The sequence below is a fragment of the Sarcophilus harrisii genome, chromosome X, assembly GCF_902635505.1.
Source record: "Sarcophilus harrisii chromosome X, mSarHar1.11, whole genome shotgun sequence".
Taxonomy (NCBI): domain Eukaryota; kingdom Metazoa; phylum Chordata; class Mammalia; order Dasyuromorphia; family Dasyuridae; genus Sarcophilus; species Sarcophilus harrisii.
The window spans coordinates 23,834,832-23,856,560 of record NC_045432.1 but is presented as its reverse complement, the minus strand read 5'-3'; the positions used below and the strand labels follow the sequence as shown (position 1 = coordinate 23,856,560).

Here is a 21,729-nt window from a genome sequence, read left to right as displayed (position 1 = left end):
AGACTTCCTCTCTCCCCAGAATCTTAAACTCTTCTAAGGCTAAAAAATCATGTTATTCTGTATTGGATAGTATATTCTTAGTAGCACCAAGTAAATCAATTATTTATAGAGGTAATAGCTTACATAGAATAGTCTACACTTTCTTGCCAATAATCCAGTGACATGTAAAGCAGAATAACTGGAAGAGGTTCAGAACTCTGACACCTAATGATCAGGTCATGTAGCCAGATTATCGATTATATATTTAAGTTCATGTGTCCTCTTTGTCATGATGACAAAACCTTAGAGCTAGAAGGAATGCCAACAACCATCTAGTTCAATATATATTCCTTTATTAAAAACATTTTTAATTTATTTTTTTCTGGTTATATATGTACGTTAACTTTTTAATACACATTTCTTTATGAATCATGTTGAGAGAGAAAAAGCAGAACAAAAGGGGAAAAACCACAAGAGAGGAAAAAAACATTAAAAAGAAGTGAACATAGCATGTGTTGATTTACTTCAATCTCCACAATTCATTTTCTGGATGCAGATGGTGTTTTCTATCCAAAGTTTATTAGGATTGCTTTGGATCACTGAACCACCGAGAAGAACCAAGCCTTCATAGTTGACCATCACACAACCTTGTTGTTATTGTGTACCATGTATTTTTGGTTCTGCTTGTTTCTCTCAGCATCAGTTCATGTAAATCTTTCCAGGCCTTTCTAAAAGCAGCTTGTTCATCATTTTTATAGAACAATAATATTCCATTACCTTCATATAGCTTGGAGCCACCAAAGTGGTTATCTTCATAGAATGTTAAATTTTGATCTTCACATGACACTCAGAAAATTGAGGACATAGTATGGTCTGCGCTCAGGAAGTATTCATTTGGACCCAAACTGCTTCTTTTAGTATTAGTGTGAATGAAAGATTTGGGGTGGTTTATTTCAATATGAACTGAAAGGTAAGAAGAATGCCCAAGCTATCCCCAACCATGATAATATAGAGAATGGGTGGCTCAATTTAAATAGTGCAGAACAATCAGAATCTAGGGGCAGGAACTTAAGGAAGTTCAGGAAATTGTAAAAGATAAATTTGATAAATGCAGTCACGGAGATGAATGGATTCGGTGGCCCCGTGAGTATTCATGTCAAGTGAGGCAAAGGTGCTGCCATGTCATGGAAGATGGCTTGTGCACGGTGCAAACGAAAGAATGATTCTGTGTCAGTCTTGGGGAGGTCCTCCAGATGTTCCTCTTTGTGTGTGCTGACTCCAGCAAACCCCAGGGTGATCTAGGATTATTCTGAATGCATTAGTCCAACAGAAACTAAAAGGGTGAATGGTGCCTATTGTCCCCACTAGGACATTCTTGCAGTTGGCTGGCCAGTCCATTGATTTAGTTCATTAATACCTATATCTGGGACAGTGTATGCAGAAAGACAATGAGTTGGGTCCAGAACTGAAGAGAAAAAAGAGAGCAAACTCAATTGCATATGGGAAATTGTTCAGGGCTTTTTTCTTTTCCTGAGGCAATTGGGGTTAAGTGACTTGCCCAAGGTCACACAGCTAGGAAGTGTTAAGTGTCTGAGGTCAGATTTGAACTCAGGCCCTCCTGACTTTAGGGCTGGTGCTCTATCCACTGGCCACCTAGCTGCCCCAGTTGTTCAGGGTTTTTAATTGATTCCAAACCACTTCCCAACGCAAACTTTCAGCCCAGATGTTCTCCCAGTGCTTCTGTATGGATTCAAATCTTGGAATGCTGCATCCCGGGTTGCAATGGGCGATGGAGAAATATATGATGGGAACAGACTGTGCAGTACACTTTTGCCTTTCTTTTTATCTCTAGTTCCTAGCATGCTCAATGTGTATTAAATATTTAATAAAAGCTTGCTGGTTGGTTGATAGTGACCTATACATAAGATGTAATGGGTCATCGTTAGACCAGAGAGGGAGCAAATGAATAGATGGCTCATAAACTCCACCATTACCCACAAAATCTAAAAAGACCTAGAGCAAAGGCTCCAGTATGTTGGCTAGATCCTTTGTAGAGTACTTTTGGATGGATATGGACAAGAATCCCAAAGGTTAGAAAGAGTTGGGTGAGTTGTGAGCTAGACCGATAGACTGATAGATAGATGATAGATGGAGATCCACTTTCATGTGCTCATAGGTTCATTGAAAATTGATGTATGTGCAAACTACACTTAGGAGAGTAAATGTGCTAGAAAGCATTTGTGTAATATTCCAAATCAAATAGGAATGAGTTTTTGATTAGCCGTTGTTTGTAGTTTATCCATGTATCTGTTCTCCTTCATTAGCATAAATAATCAAGAGTTGGCTACATTCTGAAAAATCTAAGGTTTTTTATTGACAAAGTAGTTAAATGGCATGAGCAATTAAGCATAAATATATGCTTTTCTCTTTATCTGAAATAACATCTGCTATTAAAATAAAGGTTGACTAATATAACTCTATTCTCCTTCATATCGGTCAGGGCACTAGTTAGGGAATTTAGTGCCTGAGGATGAAAAATTAGCCAGCCATGCAGTCAGTCAATTCAGTGGTGGCAAAAATAGACTTCCTGAGAAATTGGGTTTATTAAGAAAATAAAATCTGAATGAGACACTATCAAGAGTCTTAAGGCCTAAAATGGACCCACCTTGGCAGCAGTCCCATTTGGAAGGACTCGCCCTGCAGGAATGCAATTGATTTTTTTTCCCAGAGTGAGTTTGCTAATCTCTTGGGAAAAATAACCAAGCAGTTGAAGGCCCCTTTTTCCTCCATCATAAAGTCAGACAAAGAAAAAAAAACACAAAAACAAATGCCTTAAGGATACAGCTCTAAGGTGGAATTGGAGATTCCTTAGCCTGGTTTTCACTTAAGACTCTTAATCTGGCTCCACCTTCCCTACACATGTTTATCTTCCTTACTGCCCACCTTACTCCCTCAATTCCCTGTATTCCATTTTTGCCATATTCATTCTTGTCTCTCTACATTTGCTTATACCCTTTCCATCTTGAATGATTTTCTCGTTTTTCTCTCAAATTATCTGAATTCTACCCATCCTTCAAGGTTCAGCTATTCAAATACTGTGTCTCACTCCTCTTCCTCACACAGCTTCCTCCTTCTCTGAATTTTTGGTCTACTCAGTTACAACTACATAATTTCTATCTTAATTGTCCTTTAAAGGTCTCATGCGCATTAGTTTCATCTCTCAACTAGACTATCCATGTTTCAAGAACAGAAGGAAGGACAGAAGGAAACAAGCTTTTATTATTTATTAATTTTATTTATTTGATTTATTAAATACCTACTATGTACCAAACATGGTGCTCTGTCCACTGTGCCACCTAGACTTTTATGGAAAACTTTAAAAGTAAGCAGCTATTACAGGCCATGCCTAATAAAAGCCATATCTTTTGCATGTTTTGAGTAGCAGCTGGTAAACTGTGGGCATTTAAAATATTTTATCTTATTTTTATTGATGTGTTTATGTGGCTTTTATTTGTGAATATATCCCTTTCCCTTCCTAGCAAGCCACAAAGATTAAAAAAGAAAGGAGGAGAAAAGCAGTTCAGCAGAGTTAACATCTGTGACTGCTTATATCTGCACTATCTCATATCATAATCTCTTATTTCTGCAGTGAAGGGAAAGGTGAATTTTTTTTTTCAGCTTCTCTTTGGGATCGAATTTGAGCATTATAATTTTGTACCTTTCAATTTTGGTATTTTATTCTTTTAGTTTAAAGTTTGATAACTGTTATGTGGTTTTCCCCTGTTTCTGCATCAGTTCATAAAATTTTTCTTTGTTTTTCTGAATTTTTCATATTTTTATGGCACATGGATATTATATTACTTTTTATCCATAATTTATTTAACTATTACCCAGTAAATGGATTTTTAAAAATTCTTTTTAAAAACTAGACATATGGGGGCAGCTAGGTGGCTCAGTGGATAGAGCACCAGCCCTGAAGTCAAAAGGACCTGAGTTCAAATGTGACCTCAGACACTTAATATTTCCTACCTGTGTGACCCTGGGCAAGTCACTTAACTCCATTTGCCTCAGGGGGAAAAAAAACAACTAAACATGATTTCATTATCATAGGGAACAAACCCTGATGAAGAAACTTCCTTTGTCAATGCAAATTAACACTTAGTCTGCAAGTGATATTTTTATAACATTTCCCATCCTAGGTTTTTTTCCTAACACAAAAAGTTTGTCATGAACATTTTGTTATAGGGGGACATTTTTCCATCATTAAAGTCTTTTGGAGTTTATGATTAGCAGTGGGATCTCTGGGTCAAAAGTTATATGCATCTTAGTCACATTTTTAGCATAATTCCAAATTGCTTTTCAGAATAACTGGACTGACAGCTTTACCAACATTGTGTTTATTATCTTCTTATGGTTTCTTCAACATTATTTCTATCTTTTGTCACTTTTGCCAGTTTTCTACATAAGAGGGAAAACCTCAGAATTGGTTTGATTAGCATTACTCTTATTACTAAAGATTTAAAGAAATCTCTCATATGGTCATTAGCAATTGCAATGATTATTTTAGGAACTATTTATTCATATCCTTGAGCACATGCAAGATGATAAATAGTTTCTAAAATAATAATTGCCTATTTTATCTTTTATCATTTCTACTGTCTCTTGTTTAGTTATAAAGTCTCCCTCTAACCATATGTGTAAAAAGTATCTGATCTTGTTTTCTTCTATTTTTTTAAATAGTGTGACCTTTTATAATTCAGACTACATATCTATTTTGAACATATAGTAATGGTATGTAAAATAAAATGTTGATTGTAATTTCATTTCTTTCAGATGATTTTCCAGCATTCCCATCAGTTTTTGGCTAATATGGAGTTATTCCCCCAAGTGGGTTTAAGTTAGTGAGTTCCATTGTTTCTAGTGCCGGCTTATCTTATCTGTTCTACTAATTAATTCATATACTTTTTTTTAGCCAGTACTACTTTTTATGATTACTGCTTTATAATTTATAATTACTTTGTCTAGCTCTATAAAGTATGCCCTTAGTAGGGCATACTTTGGTTATTCGTTACTTGGTATCAAGCAAACTTTGTGCTTTGATTGATTTGGCAGTAAATTTGTAAATTCATTTAGTGCAGTATCATACTTTTTACTAGATTGAGATAACTCAACCCTGAGTGAAAACTATCCCTCCAATTTTTGATGTCATTCTTGATTTTTTAAAGAGTTAGTGTAGTTATATTATATGGCTTGAATATGCCTTGGCAGACTGACTCCCAGATGGTTTATACATTTTGTAGTTATTTTAGTGAAGAAATGCTAATGATCAGGGCATAGGAGTTCATTTTGTATCCCAGTTTCACTTGTTGTTAATTGCTATTAATTATTTCACTTAGTTCCCTTGACAATTCTCTGAGGTTTACTAGATGATTGATTTTATCATCTGAAAATAGAAATATTTAGTCTTTTCTTTGTCATTCTCTTTGCCTTTAAAGTCCTTCTTTTTCTTGCCTTACCTGTATCACTAGTATTTCTAGAACATGCAAAATAATGACCTCTCCATTATCCTTCCTCTTCTCTCTCCTCTTGTTCTGCTGCAAAATTTCTTATCCTTTTAATTCATCTTTTCTAGGTCTTTCTCTAGCTCCATACTAGCTAATGCTTATGAGACATATTTCCAAAATGCTAGTGATAGTAGTAAGAAAAGAAAAAAAAAAACATAAATATCAACAGAGGAGCCAAAACTACCTATTTACAAATAACATGATAGATGACTTAGATAACCACAAAGAATCAACAAAGAAGTTGGTTGACACAATTAGTAACTTAAATAATGTAATAGGATGAATCAGTAGTATGTCAAGTTGAAATAGTGCCCTACTCTATTTTTACACAGAAGTTATTTTGGGGGATCCACATAAAACAATTGAAAAGGGGAAAATAGATTTCCCCTAGCCTCATTATTTCCTACATTTAGTTACAATCGCCCTCAAAGTTAATAATTTCTTAATAAACTAACCACCAATTAAAAAACAGTTCACACCACAGAATTTACATCTCCTAATTAAATTGATTGAAGAATATTGTTTATACTCATTATCTGGAGGACAGGAGGTGAGAGGAGATGTTATTTAAACATATGTTTGGAATTGGGAAGTACAGAAGCTTAAGATCTCCAGTCAGCTCATAGGGAAGGAGGCAGGTAAAGTGGCAACTTCTAAAATGGCTGGGTTTGCAGCACCACATATTTGGTGGCGACACCAAAAATAATTTTCTACTAGTTATCTGGACAACGAGAGGACTATAATCCCAGTTCATCTGGCAGGGAATTGGGTGGCTATGCCTAAATATCTTGGGAAGGCCCCCAAAAGTTCCTATTTTTAATGGATATTAGTAATGTTTCCATTTTCTAGTTCCTCAGCTAGTGATGGCTGAATAAGATGGCAAGGATAAGAACAGAAAATTCTCCTTTCTCTGGAACCTAGAGAAAACAATGGTTACATATGAACAAAAATACTAAGTAAATAACTAAACTTAATTTATTTAGACTGAGTTGGGCATTATCACAATTAGTTTAGGAATATAATTTATGAGGGAAATTACATAGTAAATAGAAAACAATGATCGTTTGCTACTGAAGTTTCATCTTCTAAATAGGTCACCTGCTTTGGGGGAGGATGAGAGACTTTGGTCCAAAAAATTTGCACCTTTTTCTGGATAAGTTCCTGATAACCAATAGCAATTTGTCCACTAAAAAGAAAAGATCCCATTTGCTATTTTATGTCCTAAATCAAACACCAAACATTTGTTAATTGCCTACTGTGTGCCAGGTACTGTGTTAAGTAATAACTTTACAAATATTATCTCATCTGATCCTCATAACAACTCTGGGAGGTAGGGAAGTGCTATTATTATCTCCTCTCCCAAATGAGGAAACTGAAGCAGAAATGAAGTGACTTGCCCGGGATTACACAGCTAGTAAATGTTTGAGGCTGAATTTGAATACAGGTCTTCTTGATGCCAGGCTCAGCCCTCTATCTACTGTGCCAATCTAGAAGTACATGACAGACAGCATGGGATATATTATAGTAGTCAAAGATTTATTTGCCCCAATACACACTTGAAAACTGTGATCTTAGGCAGCTTTAAATAAGATAAAGAGCATCTAAGTCTAAGGAGCTGACTGGGCCACTATACTCTGTCCTAGTCAGAACCGATGTGTTCTGGACACCAAATTTTAGATAGGACTTTATCAAGGGAAGAGCATTCCGGATGGTGAAGTTAGTGCTGTAGGAAGTGGGATTAAAGCAATAAGGGATGTTTATAGCCTAGAGAAGGGAAGACTTAATGACTATAATTAGCTTTCATTTAAATTGGGCTTTAAGGATTGACAAAGTGCTTTACACACATTATCACATTTGATTAAGGGAGATAAGATTACTCTTTGCCTTTACTAGGTGGGAGGTCTGGTGGTTGAGGGATTAGTCTTGTTTTGCTTGAAGCAACTGTGTGATAAGGCCAGGCTTTTGCAAATTGCCAGTCACTATCTAAAAGTAACTGTCATTTTTATATCCTAGTTTGGGGTAGCCCCAGTTGTTTTATGGCATTTTTTTTCTTACATTTTCTTTTCTTACAAAACTTTTCAGTTTTCACTCTTTTCTCCTAATTCTGCCGGGGAGGTAGGGGATGGACAAATAAGAACCCTCCAGTTAATAATAATAATAATATAACTAATATAATAATAATAATTTTTATACGGGGCTTATCATATGCTATGCACTGTGCTAAACATTTTACAGTTATTATCCCATTTGATCCTCACAACCCGGGGAGGTAGGTACTATCATTACACCATTTTTGCAAATGAGGAAACTGAAGCTAACAGAGGTTAAGTGACTTATTTGGGTTCACACAGCTAGTTAAATAATAAATAAATAATAAATAGTCAAATTTGATCTCAGGTCTTCCTGATTCCAGGCCAGACACTCGATCCACTGTGCCATCTAAGTATCTTACCAGCGTCACCCAGCTAATAAAGCACCTAAGGTAGGATTTGCTTAAACACAGTTAAAAGGTTTTTCCGACTCTGGGAACTAGGAGCATCTTTCCTTTTGGATGCTCAAGCCTGTACTGGAGGTCCTAAGAAAAGGTCAATGTCTTTGACTTTGTTTCTCTGTGTTCAGCAGACTACCGTTACCTGAATGAAATGTCTTCCAGTGAAGTTGAGGGAAGCGTTTGTGGCTTCTGATGTTACTTTGTTCTTCCCTCCCAACAGCTGGTGATGGAGTACTGTGGAGCAGGCTCAGTGACTGATTTAGTGAAGAAGACCAAAGGTAACTCCTTTAAAGAAGACTGGATTTCTTACATCTGCCGTGAGGTCCTTCGGGTGAGTCTTTGTGCAGTTATTCCCTCTGGTTATTAAAGGAGCCTGGGTAGAGGTTTTAAAAAGGCAAATATGCAATGAGGGCAATGAGGGTGGGAGGGTAGTGGGAGTGGAGGATGCTGGGAGGGGACCTGGTAGGAGAGTTACAGGAAACGCTAAAAGATTGTGGACTGGAACTTGAAGGAAGGAAGGAATGAGGGGGCTGAGCAGATTAGGACAGCCTCAAAAGATGAGGCTTCTTCCATTTAGAAAGATAAAAGCCAAAGGGGACATGATCCCAGTCTGTAAAATCACAATGGGCGCGCTAAGATGGAATGTGAACTTTAACAGCCGATCCTGGAAATGGAATAGGGTGGCCTCTTCTTCCTGGTGTTTTTCAGAAAAGTCTGCAAATGTCCCACTACCTCTTTGCAGATAGACAGCCAGTGATCCCACTCCCTTTTTCTTCATCTGAAAAAAATAAATGGACAAAGCAGCTGTGCTCCATTCTGTTTTCAGTGCAGTACCTGCCAGGGACTAGGGTAAAACCCAAAGCCCTGGTTGACTCAGTCTGTGCCCTAGGCAAATGGGAGCACCCAAGAATCAAGAACAGGAGTTAGCCCTGCAGTCGGGAGAGAGCCGTCATCATCCCTCACAGTGCCCCACTGGAGTTTGGCAGAGCTTGGTAGTAAAGGCTTCAGTGGTGGGGAGGAGAGAGTCCTTCCACTAAGCCAATTCAAATTCAAGCCATTCTAAAACGAATCTCCATATTTCCCTAATTTCGCAGGCTTCAAAAACTGACCAAGAAATGTTAGTAACTGGGCTCGAAATGAGGTAAAACCATGGGATATCTGGACGGCCAATGAAGTCAACCAACTTTTTCCCTTTTAGGGAGGAGAGAGGCATCGTAGTCCATGGAGGCAAATTTTCTTTGCTTTTTCTGGGTGTTTCCCTGGTTTCCTTTGTCAAAAGTCCATCGAAGCACTTCTGAGTTGTCACCTAAAGAATTCATTCTGAAAAATCTCAGCGTTTCCCCAAACCTCCAACTCTGTATCAGGAGTTAGGGTTAGTTGCCCTAACTAAGTCAGATGGTCAGCTCAGTTCCAAGTTAGTTCAGTGGACATTGACTGAGCCCCTGCTGTGCAAGAGCCCATAGAGGGCCCAACGTTCATACGGGAAGGAATGGTGACAATGATGTGATTCTCCTGCAGGGTCTTTCCCATCTTCATATGCACCATGTCATTCATCGGGACATCAAAGGACAAAATGTCCTCCTGACTGAAAACGCTGAAGTAAAACTGGGTAAGTCTTCTTGCAGCAGCTGGGGGAGGCAGCCATTAAGTCCATGTATAGAACAACTGAATGTAGAGGACACTTGCTTTTTGCATTTGTGCTACCATCCCTGTGTTCAGACTGGGGAAGAGTTATCGAGGGAAAGAGCTCTCATTTGGATCTTAGCCATCTATAGCATGGACCACATAGTAGAGGGAAAAAAGATCTGTCCTTGGAGTCTGATGACCTGGGTTCATATTTATCTTCATATCCTTAGAGTTAGTAGAGACTGACTTATTGTATCATCTTATAAGTCCACTTCACCCATCTGATCCTCAGTTTTTTCACCTCTAAAATGGAGAGATTTGGCTAAACAATGACTTAGGGTCCCTTCCAGATATGGATAAATTTTCAGTTCTCAATTCAGTGATTCTTTGCCAAATGATTTCCCCTTTCTAAGCCTTAATTTTCTTGCCTATTTAAGGATGTTTGCATTATATTCCTAGGGTTGTGAAGAGAATCAAGTAAGAGGAGTCAGATGAGAGGGCTTTGTCACCATCAAGGGATTTTTTTCCCCTACTGAGACTAAACCAACAAATTATTTGACGTCATCTAGACCAGACCTGCTTAAACTTTTTCCATTCGAGACCCCATTTTGCCCAAGAAATTTTTGCCTGACCCTAGGTATATAATTACATAAAATAGATATACAAATCAAACATTTACTGATAATAAATCATAATTTCATGACCCCCCCATATTGTTATGTGACCCACAGTTGCATAAGCTTTGATGTAGACGATCAATTAATCAACAAATATACTTTAAGTGCCTCCTATGTGCCAAACAAAAAAGAAAGTACCTGCCCTCAGAGAGCTGGAAAGGACCTAAGAGGCCCTCTAGTCTCATTTTAAAAAAGCAGAAATTGTGGAAACTGAGGTGCAGAGAAGTTGTGATTTGCCCAAAGTCATGGAGGTAATAGGTATCCTAGGGAGAAGAATTTGAACCCAGTTCCTGGGGCTTGAGACACAGTGTTTTTTCCCCTGGATTACACCATGTGCTCAGTCACACAACCATTTGATTGGTGGTGTTTTTCACTGATATCTGCTAGCCGCGTGCCATTGTTGTCATGTTTGGGCAGGGAACATCATGAGACTTAAAGGAGTAACCCTAACACCAGTGATTCACATTTATCTGGGGCTTTTACCAGTCTTGCCTCACTTGAGCCTCATGGGCCTCTCTAGGGGATGAGCAGGTTGCAAAATATTGCCATCACCACCGAAAGAGTAGTAAGTCGAAAATGCAGTTCCAAGAAGGGCGGTGAAGACACAGCTAGCAAGTGTTAGTGAGGACCCTTCCTTGCTTTCCTCACTACCTATTCAGAAGGCCCGAGTGGGGGTGGGAGGACTTAAGGGGCCTTAAGTTTTAGGCAGCTTTATTTAATGCCAGCTAATGGCCTACAGACAAACATTAGAACAGCTACTGATCTCAGATCCTATCACTCCAGGGCGTCTCCCTATGGGTTTCCATCACACACAGTCTTGATTTTCAGTTGCAGCTAAAAAAGTGTCCAATTAGCAGCAGGGCTGCATTTTATGCTCTCTTGTGAGCACACGCTCCATGGAGTTCTCACTGAGGAAGCAGAAGGTTCTAAGTATGTTTGCCTTTGAAATAAATGATTCTAAATGTGTATCAGGTTAAAAAGGAATTCCAGGCAAATGCGTTATCTCCTGAAAGCCACAGTCTTTGGAAATTCAGTGTGGAAATTTGTGAAGGTTACCCAGATTCCACCAGCTCTCCCATATCAAACCAAAGGGCACAGCCCTGTATTTTGAACATACAGTAAGACCCCACTTATCCAGAGGTCAGATTTCTGGCAACCTCAAACGACAGGAATACAAGCAAGAACTAGGGGTATCTAAAAGGGTCCATCTCCATAAAGATGACTACCGTCTAATAGGAATCAAAGATTTTCCCGATGATACCTAAAGCTTAGCAAAAATTGATAACAGCACCATTTCCTTCTTCACCGTTGTCATTTCTGGCAAGGCAAGATTGCTGACAGGAAATAAGTCTCGTCTCAGACTTTTTCCGTATGCTTTTCTGTAATTGTCAGCGCTATTGTGCCTTTATGTCACTGGCGGTGATTGGATTACAGATGAGCAAACTGAAACCTGCCCGAGGAAGTCCCATACCCAAGGAGGGCAGAGAAGTGAGCCAAGCGCAAGGGATAGAGAGAGCAATCTAATCCCTTGTCTGCCTCTCAGACCAAACCATCTCACCAGTAATTGAGAGAAGGTAGTTCAGCAACAGGATCACAGCTGCCTGGATGGCTAGTGTCTGGCCCTTAGATTGGTTACCTGTAAAATGAAGGGATTAGACTAAGTGACCTTCAAGGTTTCCTTCTAGCTCGGAATCAACGATCCTGCTCGGGAGGTCGTCCAGCCCTGATCTAACCTACTTCGGAAACCTTCTAGAAAAGGACATTCTACAATGTCCAGTGGTAATGTTCCAACATCCCATAATCCTTGTGCTTGGCAAGAGCTCCCTAAACACAAACCTCAATCCCTCCTGCTTCCTCTTGGGTCCCTTCCCTCTCTTCTTAGTGCAGATGGGAACATTTTTTCATCAACTTTCATATGCCTAAAACTGAAAAAGTTCTCAAAAGTTTTCCCCCTTCCCCTCCGCCTTCAGAAAAAGGTTGCCTTTTTTTCCGAGCCGAGGAGCCCAGACGTTGTCTCCGAGTCCGAGACCACCATGCCAAGCTCCTTCTAATGTATCCCACAGATGAATGTATCCCACAGTTGCTAATGCCACTCTTTCCAAAGCATCCCACGGTTAACTTTTAGAGCCAAAACTAAGATGTGGACATCACAGTAAATATTTACATCTGTTTCAACCTAGCTGTGGAAGACTTTCCTTTAAACTTGACCATGAAACTCATTTTTCTTCCCCATCACGATGGGACTTTCTCAAATTATTGGTGAAGCTTCCCAGTCCAGCCTGTTTTGTGTTTTTTCAGATGCTCTTTTCAATCCCTGTCCTTCTTCCAGGAAAGTGGCAAATCCAAACACTATTCAGGGTGTACTGATGGAGCTTAGTTTTAATATTCATGGTAAGCGTTCAGCCAAGCCAACCATAGATTTATTACAGTACTGCTGGGGCTCCTTCCAATGTAAACATCAGCAGAAGCCTCTTTCCCAGTGTTCCTGGAGCAGGCCCCATGTTCAACTTTCCCATGCTGGAGCTTCAATCTGTTCTCCATTGTGGCTTTCATATCTGCTTTCCAAGTGAAGGCAATAACTCATCAAGCATCTTGTCACCGACTTACTCTTTGTACACGTGTGGAATTTTTCAGTGGATTTTGGAGTGAGTGCCCAGCTGGACCGGACCGCCGGTAGAAGGAACACCTTCATTGGGACGCCATATTGGATGGCGCCAGAGGTGATTGCATGTGATGAAAACCCTGACTCGACCTACGATTACAGAGTGAGTAATGGATCGGGACCATGGGATCTAGGAAATGGGACTATTGGTAAGCAGTGGTCTTTTCAGGGGCTGAGAACAAAGATGGAAAGGTTCTCCCCGATGCCACTGTGCTATGTGAATGTATGAAAACGAGGAGACGTGGAGAGAGAGAGTACTGCTCCCAGGTGGTTTGGGCCAATCTTGGGTTTGGAGAGCCTTTCTATCTGTCCCATCCCTGCCGTGTCTCTGCTACTTTCTGATCCTCACCACCTCCAGAGTGAATAGGACAAGGAAATGCGGTCCCAGAAACAGCAACTCCCAATCAAGGCACCTTCCCAAATGGATGCCTAGTTGGCTGAAGGACAGCTGACTCCCCTTTGATTTGGGCTGGTGGTGGGTGGTAGCTACTTGGCAGTGAAGGGAAAGGAGTGTTGCTGACCTTCTCCAGCCAACGTGTGCTCATTTCTCTTCCCACAGCCTCCATTTCAAAAATCACCCCTTCAATGAGTAGGTATTTATAGTCCTTTCTAACAGGTTTTTCTATGTCAGAAGCATCGGGGAGGAGAGGCTTAATGGTTTTCCTCCTGTGGTCTCAATAGACCCTAACTTAAGCACTCAAATGACTTCCTGCCATTTTTATCCCTGCAGAAAAGGCTTCTGGAGCCTTAGTTTTCTCTTTCTTTTCCCAGCTCTTAAGCAGCTGCCTTTTAATTCCACCTCTTAAAGAGTAGCTTTTTGCTGGGTGGATAATGTACCTTATCTAGATGGGGGAGACACACCTTGCTTTGTCTCGCTAATCTGGCTACCTGGACTTTTTCCTCCCTGGAATGTGGGAAACCCCTCCCCTCCACCCTTCCTTCCTCATCCTTTGTCTGGGGCCGCCCTTAGCTAGGACTTCCCAAAGGGATGATGGACACGGGGGCATTAATACTCTTGTATTTGCTAGGACAGAAAGGCCTCTGTATGGAGGCCATTCCATCGCAGGCTGCTATTTTGCACCATTCATTTCCAAAAAGGAAATAATTCTGAAGTCTGAGGACGTTTGGGGGGCCATTTCCTGTAGCAAAGACTACTTGATTCTTCATCAGAGCCATAGCTAGGAATCTGGACACTTGAGAAGAATTCGGGGGGAGAGAAGGGCTGGGGAAAGGCCTCAGATTTCAGAACACAGGGCCACACGGACGGAGAGGCAGAAAATCTGGACCACTGCTGCAGAAGGGAACACTGCAAGGCTGGAAAAGTGTACTAGAAAGTGGGGCCAGCCTTGGGATCGGGATCCAACCTCAGGTGGCTCCCCCTACATCATTGCTGATCCCAGGTACCCCCATGAAAAGTATGGCATGAGACCATCTTGATCAGTTGCAGATATGGTAGAGAGGGAGCGAGCCATCCCCACAGAGAGGCTGGATTTCCTCCCACAGGATGGCCAAAGAGCCCAGTCAAGGGGACGATGGTAGTGGGGGAAGGTGGGTTTTAGGAAAGGGGCACCTCAGAAATGAGGCTCCAGGAATTAGAGACCTGGGACCAGACAAGAGAAGTGGAACAGGAGTGACTGTGACTGTTGAGGACCAACACAGGTCTGAAGCACGCTCCTTTCCCTAAAATTGGCACTCGGGAACAATGTCCTAGTCTCTATGGGTGACTATCTACCCTGAGCTAGGGCCTTCGTGTCAATAACTCAATTCTTGGGGCCAGCACACAAAATGGACCCTCCTCCTACTGAATTCTATTCCTGCTAAACATCCTTAGAGAAAGGTAGACATCGGGAGCCAAGATAGCGCACGGCCACCTCAGGAGTACCCCAGATCCTCTGAGCCAAAGGGCCAACCTCGGATGCAAACTGCAACTGTGGCTGACTTAGGAAGTAGCTAATATTCATGGAGGGGTAACCCACTATGAAAAGCCAGTGCTCATCAGTCCTCCCCAATACCAAAGAGAATCCCCAACTGCTGACTCCTTTGCACCAAGTATTAAGCTCTGATGCCTCTGCCTAGATGACCTGGGTGGGGGGGTCCCTTCTAGCACTAAACTGGGACCCTCTGATAATTTTCTCACAACGCTCTGAGGCACCATCATGTGGATGGTGACCTGGGAGACCAAGAGGAAAAGCAGCTCACCTGGAATGAGAGAGCAGCTGGAGGTAGCCAAGGCCGGCGCTGTCTCCAAAACAGCCTGCTGAATTTATTTATCATCTTTCTCTTTCCAGAGCGACTTGTGGTCCCTTGGAATCACCGCCATGGAAATGGCCGAGGGCGCTCCGCGTGAGTAACTGTTTGGTCTTTGGCGAGATGGGTGAAGGAATTGTGTATGCCCCTTGGGAGCTTCCACTAGTGGCCCCATAGGTGCCGCACTCGGAGCAAGTGCCTGGCAGATATTCCGCGGGGCCACGCGGGTGCCCCAGACTACTCGGAATCAGGATGTCTGTGGACAAACCCCTGCCGAGAGCAGCATGCCGTTCGCTCTCCCAAACTTCTCTAGCAGGCTGACCAAATGTTCCTTTAGCTTGGTTTCCTGGTAATAGCTTTTGACAGTACTGAGTCACCGGGAGCCCAGTGGAGTCCTAAGCCACGTGGACTAGTGGTGGAGTTAGGCTTCTGAGCCATAAGGAGGCGGTCCTTACAGCAACTCCTCCAAGGCCTGGCTGGCTTCTGGGAGCCTGAGAGCCTAAATGGCCTGGCCCAAAGGCAGGAGCAGAAGAGAAGCTCATTCTGTTCCATCCCCTTTTCAAAACCACAAGCTCTTTTTCTTCATCAGCTCAAAATTTCTTTTTGTATATGAAATAGACTTAGATGAACTCCAGCCCCTTTTTCCTTTGAATTTTGACAACAGACTCAATATTGCCTGCTACCTGGGCCTTCATTTGGGTGGTAGGGCATTGACTTGTTCATGAAGCGTGGCTGCTAGGCAGCTAAGCGGCACGGCAGTGGGTAGAATTTGGGGCCTAGGTTCAGGAAGACTCATCTTCAAGAGTTAAAAAATTTGGCTTCAGATAATTACTAGCTGTGTGACCCTGGGCAAGTCAATTCCCTCTGTTTGCCTCAGTTTCCTCCTCTGTAAAGTGTACTGGAGAAGGAAAGTGTACCGCTCCAGAGTCTTTGCCAAGAAAACCCCAAATGAGATCAAGGAGAGTTGGAAGTGACTGAAAAATGACTCAACAACAACAAAAATTTTAACCCTTATTGCCTTTTCAAAACCAAGAAGCATGGCTACTTCAAAGTTTGCGACTTTATTCTGTCTTTTTTCTGCTCCTAATTTGTTTCTGGAACCCTTGTGCCACATTGGCACTTCTTCCAGCTTCCTGCTTGCTTTCACTGGGGTCATCCCGTGACTTTTGCCTCGATGCTTCATCTTCAGCATGGCAACCAGGAAAGCCACAGATTTTGCCCTTTGAGCAGAGTTTTTGTGGTATACCATTGCTCACCCACAGGGAGCTGCCGTGTGGAACCAAGCAGACCTCAGCCTCAGCCGGGGCATGCCCCTAGCTAAAGAAAGGGCAGAAGAGAACAAGGTCATTCTGTAGCCTACTCCATGAGGGACCAAGATGCCCACCAAGAGGACCACGACCCTGACTAACAAGGCTCAGGGCTGTCCCCAAAAGTCACTTGTAGAGAATGATTCCTTTGTATTGAAATTTTCTTTCTAAGAGTCTATTAAAATGTAACTTCCCTTACAGAGGTTAACTAATCAAACTCTAATAACAATAATGATAATAATAACAGTTATGATGACTATACCTGTGACGTCATTGATATAGCCAGCTTCTGAGTACTTGAATAAAAGCTCCTTCTACCTGTGTAGGTTAGCACCTTCTCTGCAACTTAAGAGTCTTGGGACAGTTGCCTAGAACACTGAGTGACTTGAATGACTTTCCCAGGGACATATAGCCAGCTTTTGTCGAAGACAGGACTCGAACTTTGGTTTTCTTGGTTCTCTGTGTACCACGTGACATTGCCTAGAATCATAATCACAGTAGTTTAAGCCCTTTGAACACTTGATCTTATTTCATCTTCATAATGATCCTGTGAGACAGGTGCTATTATCATCTCCACTTACAGGTGAGAAAACTGGGGCAAACAGGTTAATTGACTTGTCCAGGATGCCGTGGCCAACAGGCATCTGAGCCAGAATTTGAACTCGGGACTTTGTAACTCTGCTCAGCACTTTGGACCGTTGTACCCTCTCAGCTGTCATCGGCTGCCCACCTTATGGGCAATTGTTTTCCAGAATGATAGGGACATCTGGTAAACTAGAATGTGGAGTCACCAGAAAATGGATATGGTAGACAATAGGAATATTCAAAATAAGCAAAAGAAGGATTAGAGCCCTGAGGTCAAAGGTGGGCTGATCATATGAGAAGGGGAGATGAGTACCACATATTGTCCATGTGTCTTCAGGAACGTAGATTCACAGATTTGGAGCTGGAAGCCTTTGAAATCATCTGAATCAAATACCTCATTCTGTAAATAAGGCCAAGGGGACCTAAAGAAGGAAAGGGACTTATCCAAAGTATTCCGTATAATCACAATTGTGAAGCCAAGAGGATGATCTTTTGGGCTTTCATTTGGATGGCAGGGCTCTGACTTGCTTATCGAGCATGCATGCTGGGGAATTAGGGGGCAGTGCATCAATCCAACCTCATTTTACAAAGGAGGAAACTGAGTCCAAAGGAGGGAAAATGATTCGTTCAAGATTACCTAGGATCAGAAGCTCCTAGATTTAGAGCGGGAATACACTTCTGAAGTCATCCAGTCTAGTCCCTCTAACTTCACAGAAAAATAAACTGAGGCCCAGAAAGGGAAAGTGACACCAAAGGTAGCAGTCGGTCACTGACCGAATATCAGGCATTAAGGATTGTGAGCTAGCAGAACCAGGAGATCATTATATATGTCAACAACGATACTGTATGAGGATGTAATCTGATGGAAGTGGATTTCTTTGACAAAGAGACCTAATTCAGTTTCAATTGATCAATGAGGGACAGAAGCAGCTACACCCAAAGAAAGAACACTGGGAAATGAATATAAACTGTTTGCATTTTGGTTTTTCTTCCCGGGTTATTTTTACCTTCTGAATCCAATTCTCCTTGTGCAACAAGGAAACTGTTTGGTTCTGCACACATACATTGTATCTAGGATATACTACAAAATATTTAACATGTATAGGACTGCTTGCCATCTAGGGGAGGGGGTAGAGGGTGGGAGGGAAAAATCAGAACAGAAGTGAGTGCAAGGGATAATGTTGTAAAAAAAAATTACCCTGGCATGGGTTCTGTCAATAAAAAGTTATTATAATAAAAAAACCTAATAACTAATTGTTAGTAGAAGTAAAATTAAAAAAAAAAAAGGATTGTGAGCTTTTGAGCCTTGGGCCAACTCTGCCTTCAGTTTGAGACGGTCTCTTCCTTCCATCAATGTATATATGTAAGTAAGTGAGGACAAAGTTTGCCCCCTGACCTGCTCCATTAATTTAGTATTAGTTGGATAAGTACAGGGCTTGCTTCTGCCTGCCTGTCTGGGAAAGGCCCATGAAACCTTCCCGTTCCTCTCGAGGTGTGTTTGAGGGAGAGGGAAGATTGGAAGGGACCATCCCTAGCAAACGGTCTTAACATTGAAAGGAATTCAAAGGCCCTTGGGAAGAGAGTAGGCAGGCTCTCTGTACAAGGGCCTTTTGCCTTGTCAGCTTTCTTTGACCAAAGCTCAAGAGGAAATAAGTGGGGTGAGACACATATTTTAATGCTTACAGACAAACCCAACATTCTCAAACCAGTGAGGTAATGAGTTTGGGAAGCTCAGATCAAGTTGTTGGTTTGTTGGGGGGTTTTTTCACATTTATAAAAAAAAAAATGAAGCCTAATAATTAGACGCAGAATTCGAAATATCAAAGGTAGCTGAAGTACACTGTACCTAGGAAGCGCAGCCCCCCCAAACCATCTTCCTGTGGTTTTTGAGAATCTAGTCTTCTTTCTTTTGTTTATTGTTGTGTAGAGTGAGCTGGGAGCCCGGATGACTTCTCCAACTTATAATTACTTTTCCCAGCTGGAGATCCCTGCCAAACAAAAACACAGGCGGAAGCCCACCCTTGCCTCAGAATTTGATTTCCACGTTTAGGTGCAATTCGTCCATCATGCATCACCGCAAAGAAGTTGTGCAGTGTTCAATTTAGCATTGATTTGTCTATTGTATTTTATACACCTGGAGAGGATGAAGCTTTAGAATCTCTTGGGACCGTGCTGATTATGTTCAAATGAGTCTTTAATTATATTCTCTTAGTTATGAGGAGAAAATGCCTTGTTACTACTACATGGCATGTTTTTAAGCAGAGCAAAATGTATCATCGATAGGCAAGGGCCGGTATGCTATATAGGCAGCCATTTGTTTCAGTGCTTCTAATGATGTGTATTTTCCTTTGTAGCCCTCTGTGATATGCATCCCATGAGAGCTCTCTTTCTCATCCCCCGGAATCCTCCTCCCAAACTGAAATCTCGAAAATGGTAAGATTAGACATTTTAATCTCTCTCATGATTTGGCTCGGCCCTTCCCCATAACAATATAACAATAACAATAAATGTTTATTGACTGACTGACTGTCTAGCCAAGGAGAAAATTCTGTCCATTTGGGCAATTAGTCTCATTTCCCTATTGCTATTAGCTTGTGTCTTAGCTAAAAGGTCCAACTCGCCAGTTGGTGTTGAGTTGGCCAACTGGTAATAATATTCAGCCCCTCAGTATGTTACGATCACTACATTACTGTATAACATCAGCAGGTACTTTTTTTCCACCCTCATTTCTGGGTATCCTCTTACCCCCTTCCTTCCCCCCCCCAAAAAAAATGGAACTTGGTGGAAACAGATGAGATGGCCAACTGGAGTTAGAAGTATAGTCATTGGCTGTGGAGCAGAAACATCTCCCTAATCCACATTGGGATGAAAACCCTAAATTTGGCCTCGTTTGTAATCAGAAGGGAACTTATCAGGACTGGTACTAGAGCTCTCCCAGAGAAAACAGTACCAATGATTTAATGACTGGTTTTCTTCCTTTTGAATCATTGTTACTCTTCCCATCATAGCTAACTCATCCAGAGAGAAATCAAATCTACAACACTCATTTCCCTTTTAAAAATTTATTTATTTTTAACTTTCATTTAAAAATTTTGAATTCCAAATTCTCTCCCTCTCTCCCATCCTCACCCCACCCATTGAGAAGGCCAGTGATATATCAATTATACATGTGAAATCATCCAAAACATTTCAATATTAGCCACGATTAAAAAATAAAAAGCAAGAAAAATAAAGTGAAAAGGTTAACTTTCAGTTTTCACTCAGAATTCAGAAGCTCTATCTCTGGAGGTGGATGACCTTTCTTCAGCATGAGTCCTTTATGATTGTCTGGGATCATTGTATGGATCAGAGTAGCTAAATCTACAAGACCTGATTCTTAACCTTGATTATAAGCAGCTTTATGACCCTTCTTGTGAGCACAGTAAACTCTAGTGCCTCCGTTATCCTTTCTTTGGAACATACAGTTTAGGGTCTGTACCTTAAAATAGTGGTAATAATTTAGTTAATCAGATCCATGTTGACAGTCAAACAGGATCCCTCAAGCAAAAGAGCAAATTCACTGTGCTCTGAACTGTCTATATAGATTTGATTAACTAGACTATTTCCAACTCTCTTCTTTATACTGTGGAGACAAAGCAACCTGCTTATTTGCTTTGGAAACGCCACTGGGCCTTGCCACCCTTCCTGAGAAGCTCAATAGTGTTGTTGACTCTTGGCCATTAGGCCACACAGCAATTTAAGTTAGAAAATATAAATCTTGGGAGCGCCTTTCAAAAAACCTGTCATACATATCCTTCTGTTTGACCCCACTGTGTACACTCCATTTCTTTTAGGTCTAAGAAGTTCCTCAACTTTATCGAAAATTGCTTGGTTAAAAATTACATACATCGTCCCTCCACCGAGGCTCTGTTGAGGCATTCGTTCATTCGAGATCTGCCAAATGAACGACAAGTCCGGATCATGCTCAAGGATCATCTGGATCGAACCAAGAAGAAGAAAAGCGATAAAGGTAGTTTGAGATGCCACACTTAATTAAATGGGTACTCAGTGACAATCAATGATTCATGTATCTGTCCCTTTTGGTGAAAAGCAACAATGTTCACATTAAAGAAGATGACTGAAACTCTCAGGTCCTCTGTTATGTTTTGTGCTTTTTATCCAAGTCACTAACCTCTCTATAATAATTCTTGATAACCAGACCAAGTGAGGTGAGTGTTTGCAATGTGCACGATGTTCTTCAACGATATACTGTGACAGCCCAAGTTAATTTTCAACCATGGCAAAAAATGAGGCTGACAGAGAGAGCCAAATCTCTTTTTGATCTCTTCTTTGGACTCAAATGTGGAAATAACCGCTAGGGTGAATGATATCTGACGGAAGGCAACAATGCAGCAATAAAAATGGGTATTTGGCTTAGACCAAATATCTAATAGTTACACACGTCTAGGTTGGGACCAAGTTAATTTGGATTGTCAGAAGACTTATCGCAAGGTTGCCAATAGGAAGAAATCTGAAGGATCCACGAAAGAGAGAAAAACTATGGTTGCCTCAAGTATCATTGAATACGAATTTGAGCACAACACCAAATTTT

General features: G+C 41.2%; 1 protein-coding gene across 1 annotated transcript in view; it reads left to right on the top strand.

The window, feature by feature from the left end:
* The window catches only part of LOC100929955 (mitogen-activated protein kinase kinase kinase kinase 4), a 219,476-nt gene that overhangs the window by 113,148 nt on the left and 84,599 nt on the right, over window positions 1-21,729 (top strand). The window contains exons 5-10 of the mRNA XM_031945049.1: window positions 8,255-8,365; window positions 9,553-9,643; window positions 12,972-13,102; window positions 15,288-15,342; window positions 19,493-19,571; window positions 20,972-21,147. Coding sequence (XP_031800909.1) covers window positions 8,255-8,365; window positions 9,553-9,643; window positions 12,972-13,102; window positions 15,288-15,342; window positions 19,493-19,571; window positions 20,972-21,147 — 643 coding nt within the window. The remainder of the gene's footprint in view (window positions 1-8,254; window positions 8,366-9,552; window positions 9,644-12,971; window positions 13,103-15,287; window positions 15,343-19,492; window positions 19,572-20,971; window positions 21,148-21,729) is intronic.